Source organism: Cynocephalus volans, chromosome 10 (assembly GCF_027409185.1).
Source record: "Cynocephalus volans isolate mCynVol1 chromosome 10, mCynVol1.pri, whole genome shotgun sequence".
Classification (NCBI taxonomy): domain Eukaryota; kingdom Metazoa; phylum Chordata; class Mammalia; order Dermoptera; family Cynocephalidae; genus Cynocephalus; species Cynocephalus volans.
In genome coordinates this window covers 7,724,481-7,744,150 of record NC_084469.1, presented here as the reverse complement: position 1 = coordinate 7,744,150, position 19,670 = coordinate 7,724,481, and the positions used below count along the sequence as shown (strand labels likewise).

General features: G+C 42.7%; 1 protein-coding gene and 1 non-coding gene across 2 annotated transcripts in view; both read right to left on the bottom strand.

Moving 5' to 3' along the window:
* Positions 1-72, bottom strand: TRNAQ-UUG (transfer RNA glutamine (anticodon UUG)). The gene has a single exon. It is a non-coding gene; the product is annotated as a tRNA-Gln (tRNA).
* Positions 73-8,673: 8,601 nt separating this feature from the next.
* Positions 8,674-19,670, bottom strand: part of B4GALNT2 (beta-1,4-N-acetyl-galactosaminyltransferase 2 (SID blood group)) — a 44,948-nt gene continuing 33,951 nt past the window's right edge. Inside the window, exons 8-12 of the mRNA XM_063112631.1 lie at positions 14,818-15,005; positions 13,987-14,127; positions 12,026-12,245; positions 11,189-11,396; positions 8,674-8,721 (exon numbers count right to left, since the gene is read on the bottom strand). Of these exons, the coding sequence (XP_062968701.1) occupies positions 11,191-11,396; positions 12,026-12,245; positions 13,987-14,127; positions 14,818-15,005 (755 nt within the window). The 3' untranslated portion in view covers positions 8,674-8,721; positions 11,189-11,190. The remainder of the gene's footprint in view (positions 8,722-11,188; positions 11,397-12,025; positions 12,246-13,986; positions 14,128-14,817; positions 15,006-19,670) is intronic.

Below are 19,670 nucleotides of genomic sequence, written 5' to 3'. Positions count from 1 at the left end.
AGGTCCCACCGAGATTTGAACTCGGATCGCTGGATTCAAAGTCCAGAGTGCTAACCATTACACCATGGGACCTGCTGGCTGCTTTAGGCGGCCGGGAGTTTTCTCAAGGCACGTGGCGCGCGGGCAGCCTTTCCAAAGTGGTGGCGGCGCCCAGTGTGCCCGGCTGGGCCCTGGGCCTTGGCCCCGGCCGCCGGAAGCGGAGCGGTGAGGATTTCCGCGTCCCTCGCGTTCCAAACGTTCCCGTCCGGGGGTGTCACCTCTTCCCGCCGCTTTTCCTGCGCTCCTCCAGGGGCCGTACACGCGCCCCGGAAGTCGGGGGGGCGGCGCGCTGGCGGGACTGCGGATGCTGGTCTGCACTGGGGCCCGGAGAAAGCCACCCCACCTCCAACCCCGGCCCCCGGGAAGGAAGCTCCGCGCACGCAGCCTGGGCTTCGTACCTGTTCATTTATTTATTTACAGAGGGAGCGCCGTGCGAGGGGCGCTTTGGCCAAGCTGGGAGGGCAGCGGACTGGCACATGAGGGACTGCAGTTCAAAACCCCGGACGCCCCTGGGACGCGCGGACGGAGACCTAAAAGGGCGCCCCACCTGACTGCGTCGGTGTAAATCCTGGCGCTGTCGTGGCTAGAGCTAAAGAAGTTCGCACTTGACGTTTCACCCCCACTTCCGTGTGTGCTCAGAGAATACCCACTTGATGGGCGATTACCTTTAACTGGGATTATTTTAGACCAGTTAAAAAGACACTCTCACTAAAGCCTGCGTAAAGTGAATCTGGCAACAGACAGCATTTTACATGCCACTTTGACTCAGCAATTTCACCTTTGAGACTTTATCCTAAGGGAATACTGAGACAAGTGTCAAGATGTATGTTCAAGGAAGGATGTTTTCCGCTGTGTTGTTTAAAATAAGAAGGAATACAAAGTAATGTCCACTAAGCGAAAATTGGTTAAATAATAATATCTATATAATAAATACTATGCTAGAATTTAGGGAATAACTTATTGTACTGACATGAAAAGATATACAGGCCTAAACAAAACAAAACAAAACTCTACTTGCCAGTTAGTACGTATAATAAAATCCCGGTTATATACAAACAGAAAAGCCATACACGTGTAATGAACATTTGTCATTTATTTGCCGTATGACATCTGAATCCTTTTCTTAAGGGATCCAACATTGTGTGAGTTTGGGTGACAGCAGGCCTGTGCCCCAAGGTAGACATACAGGGGTACTTCAAAAGTTCATGGAAAGATTTATGTTATCTTTAATTCCATTTTTCCACAAGCTTTCTGAAGTACCTTCATATTGTACTCTCCCGGCTTCTAGCAGCCAGAGTGAAAGTGCATGTCCTTAGCTTGGCCGATTGGATTTAGAATCCAGACACTGATGCCCAGAAGCAGGGGCGTTTTAGAACTTGTCTGCTGCTGGTGGTTGTGACACCAATGTCCCAGGGACAGTGACATCAGCCAGGCCATGTCCACTGGCAGCAGAAGAGGCATCCTAACCAGACTGCCCAGGATCCTGACCTGAGCCAGGTTCCTGGCTGCCTGCTTTTCCCTAGTTTTTGCCCATTTTCCTGAATTTGCTTTTTCAGCCTCCCTCTCATGCTATGAGCTATCTGACATCCTTCCAATAAATTCCTTTCTGCTTAATGTACTGAGTCCTTTTCTGTTGCATGCAGTCAACCACCTGGTTAGCTCAAATCTGGAAACCTCTGTTGATGAGTTATCTCTGGAGAGTAAATTTATAACTGCCTTTCTGTTTTTCTGTATTGTTTGAAAAAATTTATATAATTCTTGTATATTGTCAGAAGAAGCCTTAAAGATTTTTTCATATTGAGGAACAAACCAGTCTCCCTTTGAGCTCCCATGGTAGGTTAAGGGTGTCCTATTAAGGCTGGAGTTGAATGACTTTAGCATCTCTGGACTCAGCTTTCCTGTTTGTTTCTTCCTTTCATACCAGGACTCTGTTAGTACCAGTGAGAGGGCATTGCAATGAGTTTCTCAAAAGCTACAGTAAAAATCCTAAAGGGTGATGATTATGTCCTCTGACAATGTACAGGTGATATTCCTTCTGGCCAGTATGAGAGTAGAGGTGGCGCCCACTTCTCCCTACTCCCACTACCTAGTTCTTCCTTTGCAGTTCCCTTCACCTTTTCTTATCTTGGGGGAAAAAAAAAAACCTTAGCAGCTCAAATGAGACGCCACTCATGCATTCCTCAGGTGGCATAAAAGAATTATCTTCCTTAGAACTTTTGTCATTACCTGCCAGAACTATAAGTCATTGTGTTCAGGGGCTCAGTCGCTCCCATCCCTTCTCCCTCCTGCACTTGGTCGGGCTGTGAATTCCCTTAGGGACTGTCCAGGACTTGCTTATCTTTGATTATGGCTAGCGCCTTACCAAACTCAGACAGTTATTGATTCACCCCTTGGAGGGCACAGGAAACCACAGGAGAAAGAAACAATGTTCCATTTTTGTGTTCAGAGATCCTTTTGCATCACTTTTACTAATTTTTTAATGATAGAATATAGAGAAAAGGAAGACAGGATGTAATCTTCCTTCCCCAGCCTAACCAGTTTCTTTTGACATAAAGCCACAGTGAATGGCATCCTAAAGATGGCATCCTGTGACATCTTTGAGAGGAGAATCTTTCACCTCCACAAAGAGGCTCTGAAGCATGGGGGAGCCCCAGGCTCTGCCGGGGGTGGGGTCAGCATGCCTTCAGCCCTGGCTCTGAGACTGAGGGCTGAACTGGGTGAATGTAACGAGGCCAGGGGTTAGGAAGAGGGGGCTGAAAGCCAAGATTACGAACTTTCTTTAAAATAATCTCCCAAGTTTCTTAAATGCCCGTGGAATAGTAGGTACAATAATGCTTTGAGCCTTGAAAATAGAAAGTATTCATATTCGCCATCAAGGCCATGTTCAGTCGGTTTCCTTTGTCCATTCTGAGTCTGCTCACAATTAGCTAGGATAGAGTCTGTCTTGCTCTGTGTCCTTACCAGCCAGGTTAGATGACATGCACCACAAATCCCCTACTGTACCTTGGGAGGCCCAGCTGAGCCAGACAAGCCACCAGCACCTCTTCATGCAGGGTGACAATGGACACCCCAGTCTCTGGGCTTGCCCCACCCAACCCCTATTGCCCAGGCCCCTGCTCTGGCCTTGGCATTCCTGAACATCATAGAAAATTTAAAAGGTATAAAAAGAAATGCACAGAGGAATAAAACTTCCTGACTACCACTTTCTGTCCTCAGAGACAACTTCTGACACTCTCCTAGAGGAATTTTATTATTATGCACCTTGTTTTATTTAGCACCATATGTTGAGATTGTTCCATAACAGTACATATAAAATATAACTCATTCATTTTATTTATTTTTTATTTTTCGTTTTTTGGCTCTGCCTGGTACCAGGATTGAACCCTGGACCTTGGTGTTATCAGCACCATGTTCTAACCAGCTGAGATAATCAGCCAGTCTCATTTTTTTTTTTTTTTTAAATTTATTTTTTTTTTAAAAGATGACCGGTAAGGGGATCTCAACCCTTGACTTGGTGTTGTCAGCACCACGCTCAGCCAGTGAGCGAACCGGCCATCCGTATATGGGATCCGAACCCGGGGCCTTGGTGTTATCAGCACCGCACTCTCCCGAGTGAGCCACGGGCCGGCCCAGTCTCATTATTTTTAAATGACACACGCACACGCACACGCACACACACAGTACACACAAGGGTACTCCAAAAAGTTTGTAGAGGTTGGCCAGTTAGCTCATTTGGTTAGAGCACAGCCTTGTACTACCAAGGTCAAGGGTTTGGATCCCCATACCGGCCAGGCACAATTAAAAAAACAAAACCCTATGGAAAATAGAATTAGAAGATAATGTCTCTCCATGAACTTCTTAAAGACCCCTCATATATTAAATTCACTTATGTTATACAGTATCTTTTGCTCCATTAATATTTTTAAGATTCGTCCATGTTGTACATTCTTTTATTGCTGAGTAATACAGGTATTCCATTATATGGATATACCACAATTTGTTGGTCCATTCTGCAGCTGATGAACATTTGCGTTGTTCCCAGTTTGGGGCTAATATAAATAAAGCTTCTATGACCACTCTTGTACAAGCTTTTTTTGGTCTTGGGTGTATACCTAGGAATGGAATTGCTGGGTTATAGGCGACATGTATACTTAAGTTTATTAGGAACTGTCAGTTTTCCAAAGAGGTCGTACTATTTTATACTCCCACAAGCAGGGTATAAAAGAGATCCAGTTGCTCTACATCTTTGTTAATAGATGGTACTGTTAGTCTTCTAAATTTTAGCCATGCTGGTGGGTGTGTAGTGATTTCTTATTACAGTTTTAATTTGTATTTCCCTGATGGCTAATGATGTTGAACATCTTTTTTTTTTTTTTTACATGCTTACTAGTCATTTGGATATCTTCTTTTCTAAGTGCTTGTTCAAATATTTTACCCATTTAAAAAATGCTTTTCTTATTAACTTATAGGAATTCTTTATATATCCTGATAAGGATCCTTTGTCAAATATATGTATGGTGATCGTTTTCTCCAAGTCTGTGGCTTGTCTTTTCACTTTCTTAATAGTGTCTTTTGATTAGCAGGAGGTTTTAATTCTGATCAAGGCAAATATATATATATAATTTTTTTTTTCTTTACGATGAATGCCTTTTGTGTTCTTTGCATGTGGACAGCTGGGATCTTTGCGAGCACAATGCGATAGGAGGGAGACATATGCAATTATACAGACTACTCAATTACATAATGAAAACCTTGATAATCTCTTGGTAAAATTTAGAGATGAGGGATTTATTTATTTTTAAAAGATGACCGGTAAGGGGATCTTAACCCTTGACTTGGTGTTGTCAGCACCACGCTCTCCCAAGTGAGTAAACAGGCCATCCCTATATAGGGATCCGAACCTATGGCCTTGGTGTTATCAGCACCACACTCTCCCAAGTGAGCCACAGGCTAGCCCTAAAGATGAGGGATTTCGATTTTCTATGGGAGACTTGTTTGAAGCTGGAGCAGGAAAGGTGAAGACCGCAGAGGAGGCTGGAGCATCCAGGCAAAGGATTAAGAAGAGCTGTATGTTAACCTGAATCCTCTGTCAAGGTCATTAGACAGAGGTAGGGTTGAGTAGAAAAGGTAGGGTGGAGTGCAGGGACCTCTTGGAAGGGTAGTGATCCTGAAACTGTTGCTGGTTGTCTGGAATACAGACTATGTGTCCATCAAGACTGTAGAATTATGACACATGGTATGAAAAAATCAGAATGTTGGCATGTGTTGGTGACTTCATGCAATGCTCAGGACGATCCTCAGACATCATTTAGGCTGAAGGCACCCTTTTTTAAGTTTTCAGTTTTGCTAAGAGTGGCTTGCAATCCAAGTTTACTGGAAGTCCTGTAACTTGGAGTCTTGTAGGACTGGAGAAGCTGAATTCTCTACCCCAAGGGAAAGCACCAGCAGAGACAGGAGATTCAGCAGGAGACTAATTTGGGCAAGAGACCAGCCTGCTGCATTACAATGCTTTAAACATTTCCTGCCTGCAAAGAGGAAGGACTGGACAAAGAGCAGATTGTAGATGATCCCTCCAAACCTTAGGCTACTATTTTGAATAGCCTCAGAGACTATTTAACTGAGTATCAGAGGCTAGAAGCCTGTGGTTAAATAAATGGATTTCAGAGTCTCAAAGACTATGTCTAGACAAGATGTCTGGAATTGCCTGGAAAAGACAGGAAACCTGTAAGCTTTAAGGAATTGCCAAAGAGGTTTGATTGGCAATTCGGTGTCCTTAAAAATCTAACTAGTGAGTTTACTAAAACAGCTACTGAGTTTTTACCCTTATGGCCACCCCTAGGCCTCTGAACACCACCAACAGGAAGTGGGCGGTTAGAGATGTGTAGGCTTCAGAAAAGTCAACCTGCCCTATGCCCACCAGATGTGGATCTGGAAGGTAAAGGACAAGGGAGGACCTTTTGGAGAAGAGAACCTAGAGCTGCCGGGTGGACTAGGTACCACCTCCACTGCCAGGGCTCAGGATCCCTGCCATTCCTGCTGACCACAGGTCACCTGCAGTCTGCCCCACCTCTGGGCTTCAAGCTACCTGAGACAGTTTAAGTCAGTTTGGATCAAGTTTCTGGTACTTACAGGCAAAAGCATTCTCAAAGGTATAGTTTTTGTCATGGCATTATATATTTTTGGTCTATAAAAAAGGGTTGAGGAAGGACCTTCCTAAGTGTGGAGGTGGGACTATCCAGCAGCAAGCTGACCCCACTCTCGATTTCCACTACAGCCCCAGGAAATGGGCATGTCCGTGCAAGCGAGAAAAAGACCACCAGCCCAGTAGCCAATAGGATTCCTCCTTTCTGAAAGTCACAGTAGCATTTTTTCTTTGCTGGATAGGGGACGGGGAATAAGAAAAGAGGAAACAGAGAGGGCAGGCTTGTCTTCTCCTTGGAGGCCCACACAAGTATTTGGATATTTGTACCCAATTTGTTCTGGAATTTGGAGTTTAGCAGAAAGTATCAGGGGGCATTTACTGTCCTGGAAGGATACTTTGGTCATGGGTTTGGTCCGAGCTGCCTGGGTGAGTCTGAAATTAAAGGCTGGAGAAAGGTCTGTGTGACTATCACTGTCTGGGACCTGATTTCTGTTTCCAAACCACCCGAGGAAAAAACCCTTTACTGATGCCTATCTGTTTTGAAAACAGGCAGATGTACGGAATGGTTGTATTATTTAGGACACTTTGGTTATGATTAACAGGAACTGACTCAAATGAGGTCAAGCGAAGAGGGAGAATGAGGAGGGGATGGTGTTTCACAAAACCCTAGGGCAGGACTGTGGCCAGACCTCAGGAAAGAAACAGAAGGGTGCCAGGAGTCTCGTTTCAGTTTCTCTTTGTGCACAGGCTAAGTTTTTTTCTAGGTGCAAAGTGGGCTTCTCTCTTCCCAGTTCACACAGTGTCAAGGGGCAGCTCTGCATCTGAGTGTGATGTTTCAAGTTCAGCCAGCCACAGGGCCTGATTTTGATGTTTTTCAGACTCAATTCAAATTCCGAGAGAGACAATCTGATTGGCTCTCGGGTCAGGAGTCCACCTCTCTTGGTCTAAGACATTTTAACTAGGGAGTGGGGTCGCATACTCTATGGCAGCTGATCGGCTCCTGGAGAAGGGGTTCTTGGCTCACAGTAGAGGTAAACAGTCTACCAGACTATTACTCCCTGCTGGAGTAGATGGTTCCAGATCTTGTGATAGAGAAGAGAATGTGCCTAGAACATGCTACAGCATGTCAAAATGGTCCCTAATGGGGGATGTTGGGGAATGCCATAACTGCCATGAAAGTGCACACCTCTATCCCCCTAAGTCGAGTATGTGAATAATAAGGAAGACAGACATTTTTGTAGAGCCAGGTCTGGGCACAAGAGTACAAATCCTTAAGTCTAATGTTTAACGCTATAAAAAATGAAGCTAGCAAACTGTTAAAATGAATGTTCTATCCTCTTACCTTGACAAATATATCTTTATAATGGCAGAATCAAATATACTGTAAAGCTGTGGTTTTTGTACAACTCAGAGTAGGCAACATATCAAAGCAAGAGAGGTGAACTATGGTTGTAGACATCTGGTATTTAGTGGATTGGCTGCTGATGTTTGGATGAGTAAGAACAAAGACATATACATAACTTGTAAATGATCATATATTGATCCCATACAATTTAATTTTCTTGCATTCATTTTAGCAAAATCACCAATCATGTTTTTATAATCAAGATGTTTTACATCATTTTTATTCCCAAAACAGTTTTTATCTAAAGCAGCAAACTACAGCCCATGGGTCGAATACAGCCTGTGGCTTGTTTGTGAATGGGTCCATGAGCTCAGGATGGTTTTAACGGTTTTGAAGGATTACATATTTAAAAAGAAGAACATGTGACAGAAAACTTATGTGGCCTACAAATACTAAAATATTTATTATCAAGCTGGCTGGTTAGCTCAGTTGATTAGAGAACAGTGTTATACAAGGGTTTGGATCCATGTACTGGCTAGGCACGAAGAAAAATAAAATAAAATATTGATTATTTGGTCTTTTACAAAAAAGTTTGCTGACCCTTATCTAAAGCAATGCTACTCAAAGTGTGCTCTGAGGCCTGGTCTGTGAGCATTTTGTCACTAAGCTGCCACAAGATAAGGAGCTTGTGCCAGAATCAAGATCAACTACATCCCTAAGCACACTGTTCTGGTTAAGCTGACATTTTTTTCATGGCAAGACTTTCTTGATGAAGGAAGCCATATATTCATTTGCTTTCTAACACATGCTTCTTATCTTCTTGTGGACGAGCATGGAGTAGTAGTAAACTAAGGAATAAAAAAATAAAGTGTAACTGTGTTCAAAGTGTATAAAATTTACTTCAAGGGTAAACTGAGGCAAATGTAAGAAATCTTTAAATTAGAATTAGTGTTCATGTCTTAGATGTTATTTTTCTTCTAGAATATTCAAAATTATCTATCAGATTCAAAAGACAAAATTAAAATTACAATGAATAAATATCACATTTAAAAATCAAAATTATTTCAATAGTTATTCTACATCTAATTTGCAAACAATTTAAGTCATTAAATATTTTTATAAAAATAAAACTGTTGCAGATAGACTACAGCCTTATAACACCAAAATCACCAGTTCGGATCCCCATGCTGGCCAGCTGCCAAAAAAAAAAAAAAAAAAAGAAAGAAAGAAAGAAATAAAATTATTGCAATTTCAGCATTCAACCACCACCTAAAGGCAAATGTAAAGAACTGGTATTACACTTCATGCACGATATGTCTAAATCTACAAATATAACAATTACAGAGTAATACAAATTGTTTAGTATTTTTAAATGCCCTTAAGCTACCATGTGCAATTGTTGTGAATACCATGCTCATTCTCTAGTACTTCTGGAACCATGAATTGAAATTTTAAAAAAAGCAAAAAGCCCCCCAAACACTAAGTATGATCCAAGACTCTATCGCTATTTATACTGTCTGAGAGGAAGAATTTGACAAACTAAAAAATTTGTCTTTTTCTGTTACCTAAGCTCATTACAGCTCAAATCCTACCAGTGCTCCAAACTGTCCACACTCTTTCATTGCATTTGGATGCAACTGTCTTCTGTTTTGAGGACATAAGGCAAGAGATGTGGAGAAGCATCTCCCTGAGACCTGAACAGTGTTAGTCCCCAGAGTGATGTTTAGGGTTACCAGTGATGCTGCACAGCACAGCCCGGAGCACAGAGATGCCCAGCTGTGCACCAGTAAATACATGTTTGTGCTCTGCAGGGTATTCTAGAGCACAGGATCCAGGTAGGGGCTCTTCTTGTTTGGGTCTAAGGGCAGTACTGCATGGGATGATCCTATATAGCTATGTTATGATACATAAAAATGCATGTACTATTGTGTAAAATGATGCTGCATGTTAGTTAAAGCTATAAAAACTTTGTGACATATACAATGGAATTCTCTTTCAGGAAAATAAAAAAAATAATTGCCAGTCTGTATCCATATCTAAGAAATGCTGAATTAAACAAAGTTAAACGGATTGCTTTACCGCAGGACTCCTCAGAGCCTTTAATACCCTAATGTGAACTGTGACTTTCCACGAGGGAGATACAGCATGCAGTATTTTTCAAAATTATTTGACCCCCAAAACATGTTTCATGAATTTTTATTAATATCTCACAGAACACATTTTTAGGGATCCTGAACCACCCTAGGCCTTCTTCAGTAGGAAAGAGTCTCCAGGTGAGTAAAAACCATAAAGGCAGAGCTAGAGCAGTTGTAAAACCTGCTGACTCCCAAGATAACAGAAAGAAGCTTCCTCAGTAACAAGTCATAGATCCACTGTGTAAATGACATGGCTTTTGAGTAGTCAGCACCGGTCCCAAGTCCCTGGAATTTGGTAGCTTGTCACTGCACTAGCACTGTCCATTCATCGTGACACCTTAGCATGGGCTCCAAGTTCAATCCCTGGCATTTTGGAATGTGTCTTTGTGGAAGTGAGTCTGATGCCAGGGCAACCTCTGTCCTGGTAGACAGTGGAATGGCCCCCAATGCCCTCCTTCCTCTGCATGCCTGAATCCCATCTTTCAGCTCCAGATGAGCTCACTCAAGGGGTCTTCCTCAGCTGCCAGGCCCTGGTGACCCTTCCCTTCTCTGATCCTCCGACCCTGGCTGCCCAACTCTGTTATTGGACTGAACTGAACCAGGTTGCAACCTCTTCAAGGCAAGAACTCTGTATTATTTACATGTTCTGAGTCCACATGATAGAACCAAATTAAAAAGTGTGGATTACAGTGCTATGGTCTGAATGTTTGTCCCCTCCAAAGCTCATGTGGGAGCTTGATTCCCAGCATGGCCGTGTTGAAAGGTGGGCCTTTAAGAGGTGATTGGATTATCAGGACTATGCTCTCATGAATGGATTAATCCATTCATGGAGTAATAGTTTCATAGTTTAATAGGTTATCATGGGTGTGGACTGGTGGCTTTATAAGGAGAGCAAGTGAGCACGTTAATAAGCGTTCTCCCCAGCCCTCATTATGTGATATCCTGCATGTCCACAGGACGCTGTGGGAAGTCCCCACCAAGAAGAAGGCCCTCGTCAGATGTGCTCCCTGGACCTTGGACTTCCCAGCCTCCCAAACTGAAAGAAATAAATTTCATTTTCTTATAAATTACCCAGTTTCAGGTATTCTATTAGAAGGAACAGAAAACAAACTGATACAGATAGCAATGCTGGGGACGATGCTTCTGACTGTGATATAATTTCCACTAAACAACTCGCAGGGAGTCAGCAGCCATTCTTTTGACAGAGGATACCAACCAACATATTCTTCTGCGTGAGATCAGATGAGATGATATGAGATACTGTATGTGCAAATTCTTCATAAAAGATAAGGCAGCATGCAAACAAATAATAATTGTTATTAATATAGTGTCTATTGCACTCACCAGTGATTGGTTCACCTCTAATAACCCTTAACCTTTGATTGGTACTTCCAGTAACTGAGCCATATCCATTTGCCCTAACTCCCAGCTTACCAGGAGTCCTGTTTTTGGTATCCCTGACCACCAGTTCCACTGCCCTAGATGCCCACAACCAGTCAACCTAGTCCATTTCCTATGCCCCTGCACCTTTATGTGGAGCACTGGAGATGGTTCTTGAAGTAGTGGAGAGCCAGCTTGAACTGGATCTGAGCATTGGTGTTGGCCCGGTACGTGCTGTAGCTCTTCTCCAGGGAAGCCAGCTCTAGGTCCTTCAGTGGAGTCTGGGACTGGTGACCTATAATCACTTCTGGGCATGACCCCACAAGCAGGCTCCCTAGCCCATCAATAAAGAACTCTGCAAAGAGAGGGAGAGCAGCAGGAGGAAATGGGAACTGCGGTCAGAGACCCAAGGTCCTATTCCAGGTCTGGGAGCAGAATCATGGGGAGAGGACACAGTTAATACCCTGGGGAGGTTCAGCGAAGCCACAGCCTTAACTCTAGGAACGTGCCTGCACTGGTGAGTTGGAAGGAAATAAACAAGCTCACTCCTCAGGCGGAGATATAGGCACAGAGGCAGAGAGACACAGATTACCTTTGCAACTGGACAGAACTGTGGACTCCAGGGCTGGAGGAATAAGAGGAGAAGGAGAGGGGGCAGTTAACCAGCTGCAGTTAAACAGAAAAGGATTTCTGGAAAAAGAGAATATGACACAGGGCGGGAAAAGAGGGAGAGGACAGAGCTGTAGGGAAAGGAAGGGAAATGGTGTCTTAGATGGACAGGGACAGCCTTGAGAGACACAGAAGTCAAAGAGGGGTGAAGAGGGAGGCAAGAGAGGTCATGAGCTCCCTAATATGGGGTGAAGGGGAGGGAGAGCCACCGTTGCTGGGCAGTCGGCCATGACCAGTAGGGTATGGCTTTGGGAGGAACAGACTTCTGAGCTAATCCACAGCCCCCCCACTTCCTCACGCTTCCAACCTCCCCACCTGAGTGAGCCACTCGCTGCAGGCGGGGATCGAAGCCAACTCTTCTGAGTTGCTCTGTGTGGGCCAGGAAGAAGTTGACAACGCCACTGGTCACCACGCAGCTGGGGAAGCCATCCAGGGGCTGAAAAGATCCCCACCTCCTGTGCAGACAGTCTCCACTCTCACCCTGTTCGAGCAACAGCTTGAACTGGAACGTGTTTCCCAGCACACTGCCGCCTACCTAGCCAGGGGGGCAGAGAAGTCCGTGTTAGAGACCGCAGACTCAATGCTCATCCTGCCTCTTCCAGGGAGCCCTGCTGGACGACACCTCAGTTATAACAAGAATTGTGCCTTTTCCGCATCTACTTTTCAAATTATCCCTTAGTTACTCTCTTCTTGCTGTTGTGGCCGCACTTTCACCATACTATGGCTAGGTCCTTTGGAATTTTTAATTCCTGTCCACCCCAGAAAATCCCCTCGGTGTGAGAGCACTTACCCCAGGTCCAAAGGGCAGACGACTACTATCTATTCTCTGCCACACTACAGTAAGTTCACCCTTTCCAGAAGAAGGTAACGCACTCCCTTCCATTAGGACAGCAGAATTTGAATGCAGGCAAGAGGCAGCCTATGGGCAGTGGTCTATTTGTGGAGTCTTCACTTGCCAGGTTTCTTGCAGGGGGCAGTTTGTCTCAAGCTGTCTCCCTTCCATTCTCCGTCTGCTCCTGGCTTACCTCTCTGAGTGCCCGTCCATGCGCTCATGAGAGATGTGTGCATTTATATGTCTGAACCCAAGCAAAACAGGATAAGCAAGTGCATCGATTCTCGAAGCAACTGTAATCATCTAAGGGTGACACGGTCAAGTCTCCTCATTGTCCCTCATCACCTGTCCTTTCTTTCTTCCTTTTAGTAAATGAAACTTCTGAGTTTTAAGTGGACTAAATTAAGATCCAGTCAACTAGCCAACTAAAGACCACACTTCCACACCTCCCTTGCAGGAAGGTTGGACCTCATGACTACATTCTGGCTGAGTGGACATGATTTAGAACCAGTGAGTGCCACTTCTAGATCACATCCCTAAAAGGAACCTGCTTGCCATCCTCTGCCCCATTCCCGCTTCCTTCTGGCTATGCAGCTGAGGACCAGCAGGCTAGTGGAGCAACAGAAGAAAGCTGGTCCAGGATGACCTTGGAAGCCAACTCAACAAGAGCAAACCACACCTTTTCTCTTGTTTAAGCTACCGTGACCTGGTTTCTATAAGAGTAACCAAGTTAATCCAGGTGCTTTGGGGATTGTCCACTTAGATTAAGAGTTAACTGTGGTCATGACATCACTTACTTCTTATCCATTTTTTTTTTCCTGTTTTTTTTTTTTTGGCGGCTGGCCAGTATGGGGACCTGAACACTTGACCTTGGTGTTATGTAATACTGTACTCTAAACCAACTGAGCTAACCAGCCAGCCCCCCATTTCTTTTTATTCTTCTCTTTTTCTGTAGTGAATGAACTTTTGATATTTTGATTGTTTTCTTCATTTTTTAAAGTATCATTAGGGCCATGTGTGCTTTTATTTTTAAAATTTTTTATTTTATTTTTTTCAAGCATGCTTCTAAAGCTTTGTACCATTTACATTTTTTAAAATATTGTGTGACAGAACCAGAGTACTGCTCTCTTTAGTCTCACCCCATCCAGGGAGGGAGTTGGAAGTGATGCTTAAACACACCATTTTAAAGGTTGGACAATTGTGAATGGGGGGTGGTTTGCTCAAAGAAAAGTAAGTGTGGAAGTAAGAAGCAGAATTCATGCATGTCCTGATTCCCAGTGCGATGCTCAGCCCCAGAGCTGGGCCAGCTTATTCATCTCTCACATCAGCCCCTCTCCCTTTCCTCCCTCCCTCTCTTCTTCCCTATATAATTTTCTCTTTCTCTTCTCTCCCTTCCCTGTCTCCACAGATGGCACCTGGGGTAAAACTGGCAACCATCCCTTACCACATCCAATTCGGTTTTCTCCAGGACATCCACCAGCACCTCAATCTTGGTCTTACTGTTGAAAAGAAAGTCATCGTCTACCCACAGAACGTATTTGGTGGTGACCTGAGATATGGCCAGGTTCCTACCAGCAAACCAACCCTGCAGATGGAACAAGGTCAAATTAGTGGTTGCCCACCCTGGCTGCATGTTAGAATCACCTGGGAAGCTCTCTAAATTCTCAGTAGCCGGGGGCACCCCAGACAAATTAAGTCAGAATCTATGGGGTAAATTCAATATATAGCCAAGGTTGAAAATCACTGGGTCAAAGGGAGTCCATGTCTCAGAGAAATACTGGAAAGGACAGTAATGATCTGGATCAAAGACTGAGACAAAGAGAGGCTAGAAAGTCCTTCTATGGCCCTGTGGCCTATATGAATGGACTGAAGTCGTTTTTCGCTTGGCCTGACAGACTTCTGCAACTTTACTTCTATCTCCTGGAAGATGTTGAGTTTAGAGGGCATCTGGTATGTATAATATCCATTTCCTCCTTTGCCCTTTCAGAAAGATATGTGGGAGAGGAAGAGGGAAAGAGGAAAAAAGAGAGGAAGGGAGAGAGAAGGAGAGAGAGAAAGAGAGAGAGAGACCCTAGCTTGGGTGGAATCACAGGATTTCTCTGCTGTTGGATCTACATGTTAGAAATGCAGATTCAACATCTACATCCTCACGCCTCCCACTCCAGGACTCTGCATTCTTGGGAAGACCACTGAAGCAGGTCATCCAGGGTAGAACCTGACTCAGGGCCCTCTTGTCCTGGGACCCAGGTGTCCCTCTAATCTGGGAGGGACATACCTTCCCAAAGGGCATGGTGTAATACTCCACGTGGTCATCTTCAATTTTCAGGGGCTTATTGCTGTCATCAGCCACAATCACGGTCAGGTCTGGGTAAAACTCTCGAATACTCTGTAACATGATCTTGAACTTGTGGGGCCGGAGGAAAGTCTTGGTGGCAATGGTCACCAGGTTTCTGAGCTGCCTTTCTGGACAAAAAAAGGGTGGACATCAGTGTTTCTGAGTTGGATTGGAAAGTAAAGACATTTACAATGTACTCTTTTTTTGAAATTTTATGTCATTTTCCTCTCCTGGTTCTATTGGCTCCACTATGCCATTTTTTACAATTTGATGTTTTTTGTTTGCTTGTTTTGTTTTTTTGGCAGCAGGCTGGAACAGGGATCTGATCCCTTGACCTTTGTGAAGGAAGAGACAAAAACCACGGTTATTTGTCTGAGACTATATATTTTTTAAAACCACTGTAAAGAGTGCAACAAGGATGCTGTTTATAAGTTCAACATTCAAAAATCACAAATGTTCCCATATACTAGCAATAACCAATTAAAATGTAGAAGAAGAAGACCCAATTAACAATAATAGAAAATAAGGTACCTGAGACTAAATCCAATAAAATATGCTTAACTCCATTACAAATAAAATTACAAAATAAATTATGAAAGAAACTATAAAGAGACCTATCGAGAGGTATACCAGATTCATTGGTGGAAATATTTGACTTTATAAAGCTGTCAATTAATTTCTAATTAGTCTATAAATTCAATGCAATTCCAATCAAAATCTCAAGGGATTTTAGAGGATCTTGATAAGCTCATCTTAAAATTCTAATGGAAAGTGAGAATCAAAGAAGACCTGAGAAAATTTTGCAAGTGAAGTACAGTGAGTGGGTATTTGTCCCTACCAGCTACCAAACCTATTATAAAGCTTTGGTAATTAAAACATTACAAGGGTCTGTTTGGTTAGCTCAGTTGGTTAAAGCAAGGTGTTGATAACACCAAGGTTGAGGGTTCAGATTCCCCAATGGGAGAGCCGCCAAAAAAATAAATAAAAATAAAAATAATAATAATAATAAACCATATAGAATTAGTCCAAGGATAAACAGATCGATGAGACCTGACAATGCCCAGATTTAGACTCCTGTATACAGGTGGCAATACAAACCAGGGAGAAGGAGGATGAACTATTCAATAAATGCTGCTGGGATATTATTAATATACAAAAAACTCAGATCCCCATCATACACCACATATAAAAATAAATTCCAAGTGGATTAAATATCTAAATGTAAAACTAAAATGTGCAACTTTAGAAAAAAATACAGAAGATCTTTATGGTTTCAGTGAAGGGAAGAATTTCCTAAACAAGCACTAAAAGCAAAAGTTGAAAGAAAACTAACTGAGGGACCCGAGGCATGGAGAAGGGGACAGGACCACCCCCCTCCCACAACCAGGCACACTGTGCCAGTGCCTCAGGGTCCACCCGGTGACCAGAGGCATGGAGCCGAGGACCCGACCCCCCTTCCCACAAGCAGGCACACTGCGCCAGCACCTCAGGGCCTGTCCAGGGACTGGAGGAATGGAGCCGGCAGGTGGATACTCCTCCCACAAGCAGGCACACTGTGCCAGTGCCTTGGGGCCTGCCCGGGGACCTGAGGTATGGAGTCAGGGACCAGACACTCCCCACAAACAGGCACACTGCCAGTGCCAAGGAGTACGCCAAAAATGTCACCTCCATGTGGGTGGCCCATCACAGCCACCACAATAACCATGCCTGCCGTGAAAGTAGCTAGATGCCACAACCACCATACAGATGGTCTGCCGACCACTGGAGTGCATTGACACAAGGACAGTCACCAGCAGAGATAAAGAAGAGGATGTCTCTCTCCGCAAAGCCCATTTGAGAGTGACAGAAAAGCATCTGCTCTATGATAATATTGGGGGACCTGATCATACCTCTCAGTATTGGACAGATCATACAGGCAACAAATCAACAGAGTAACCATTACTCTTTCAGAAGGAGAGAAGAGATCTAGGGTAATTAGAGGGGGAGGGAGGACGGAGAGACGGGATGGGGAGAGATTGGACAAGGGGCACAAAGAATAATTATGATTTGAGGGCCGGCCCATGGCTCACTTGGGAGAGTGCGGTGCTGATAACACCAAGTCAAGGATTAAGATCCTCTTACTGGTCATCTTTTAAAAAAAGAAGAAGAAGAAAGAAGAAGAAGAAAGAAGAAAGAAGAAGAAGAAAGAAGAAAGAAGAAAGAAGAAGAAGGAGGAGGAGGAGGAGGAGGAGGAGGAAGAAGGAGAAGGAGGAGGAGGAGGAGGAGGAAGAAGAAGAAGAAGAAGAAGGAGGAGGAGGAGGAGGAGGAAGAGGAAGGAGAAGGAGAAGAAGAAGAAGAAGAAGAAGAAGAACTACGATTTGTAACAATATATGTGCTAGTAATATTGATTTGATCAACATATCTCAATGTTGAACCCCCAAAATATCTATAATCAATTTTGATTCGATAAAAAAAATTTTTTAAAGAAAAAAGAAAGAAAACTAACCGATTTTTCTATATTAGAGGATAAAACTTCTGTAAAACAAAAGACCCCAGAAACAAAAATCAAAAGATAAGTTACTAATAAAAGGTCAGAATCCAGACCTTCACACCATACAGTGTGATAACTTTTATGAAAAGCTCAAAAACACATAAAACCACACTGGATGCTACGTGTGTGCGTGTGTGTAAAAATCCACATATTAAACGTACAAAAGCAGGGAAAAGATACAGATGATCACGGTTGCTGGAGGAAGAGAAGAGAATAAGACTGTGGATATTTCCATTGTATCTGTAACACTTTATATTTAAAACAAATCTGAAGTCCAAGAAAGGTTTTTGGTGAATTTTCTTGAACTTATTTATTTTATATTTGAGGTAGTTATTACGTTAAGCAAATATTTTAAATCTTTCTCAATAGACATTTAGTGCTTTTACTTTAAAATTATAATTTAATTAATATTTGAATAAAACAGATTGTATTTTGAATAGATAAGTAATAAATTCAAAAAATGTCAAGTGGGTCAAAATGCTAAATACAAGGGGTCTTCAGAAAGTTCATGGAAAGATTCATATTACCTTTTAATTCCATTTTTCCACGAACTTTTTGAAGTATCCTCATATATCAAAAGCTAAATGACTCATTTATTTCCTTTATTATATACATATTGGGGGGGGAGGGGCAGTGTCCGGCACGGGGATCTGAACACCTGACCTTGGTGTTATAACACGGTGCTTGACCAACTGAGCTAACCAGCCAGCCCCTCAAAATTTATACCATGAAAATATTTCTCCCCATCCCTGTTCCCCGACTCCTTGGTTCCCTCCTAGAAAGCAACCGGTATTACCAATTTCTTGTTTATTTTTCCATAATCAAGCAGTTATGTACAGACATTTTCTTCCCTCCTTTTCTTTTTAGAGAAATGGTTAGCTCACTCTTCCCTCTCTTCTGCACCTTGCTCGCATCCTGGAAAGCATTCTGCATCAGCATAAAAAAAACCTTATTCCTTCTGTTTTGCAACTGCATGGCATTTCATTATCTGGATGGGGCACACTTGATTTAACCAGTTCACCCTAAATTTTTGTCACTGCAAACAATGCTGCAGTAAATAACCTCAAACAAACATCATTTCACACAGATGTAAATGTCTGTGGGATAATTTGTAGAAATGGAATTGCTGACCCAAATGAAATACACATTTACAGTGTTGATAGTTCCCCCACACCTTGCCCTATGCATCTCTTTGTCTATATCCTTTGTAAAATTCTTTATAATAAACTGGTAAATGTAAATAAATAAATAAATAAAATGTTAATAGATATTGCCAAATTGCCTCCAGAAAAGTGCCGACTTACAGTCTTATCAGCAGTAGGAAGACCTTTGTCTATACCTTTTGATATGAAAGTAGTTTTTTTTAAAAAAAAAAAAAGATGACCGGTAAGGGGATCTTAACCCTTGACTTGGTGTTGTCAGCACCACGCTCTCCCAGTGAGCCACGGGCCAGCCCCTGAAAGTAGTTTTTTCATGCACTTTTCTTAATGTGAGATCAAGCATATATTTTCATGGCTAAAAGTATTGCTGAATTTTTTTTGTGAACTGTGCCTTTTTCCACCTTTTTTTAGATGTTCTTTTCTTATCAATTTATAGGTGCTCTTAAGTAAAATTAGACCTTTGACTTTAATATGTGTTGAAGATATTTTTTCCCATTTATCCTTTGTCATTTGACTTTGCTTACGGTGGGTTTCTACCATAATAACATTCTAAAATTTTGTATATTTTATGTTTTTAGTCTTTTCTTTATGGCTTCTGAGTTTTGTGTCATGCCTTACACTCCAAGATTATTTTTTAAAAGCCACGGGGGTTTTTTTTTTCTAGTACTTAAAAAGTGTTTAGCTACCTGATCTGTTTGGAATTTATCTTGGTACGAGCTGTGAGATATTCAACTTTTTATCTTCCACAGTTATCCCACATGATTTTTTTTTGGCAGCTGGCCAGTATGGGGACCTGAACCCTTGACCTTGGTGTTATAACACCGCACTCTAACCAGCTGAGCTAACTGGCCAGCCCCTACATGATATCTTGAATAATCCATCTTTAATTTGTTAATTTTTCCCCCTTTAATTTGAAAAGCTGCCTTCATCACACAGTGAAATCCCCACATGTATTTGTTCTAATTCTGGATTTCCAATTTGATGCCATTGGTGTATCTATTCACATTCCAGTACCACTCGGTTTTTCATTACTATTACTTACTAAAATGTATAAACTCAGTAGTTTGTTTTTTCAAAATAAGCACAAACCACATAATCAGTGA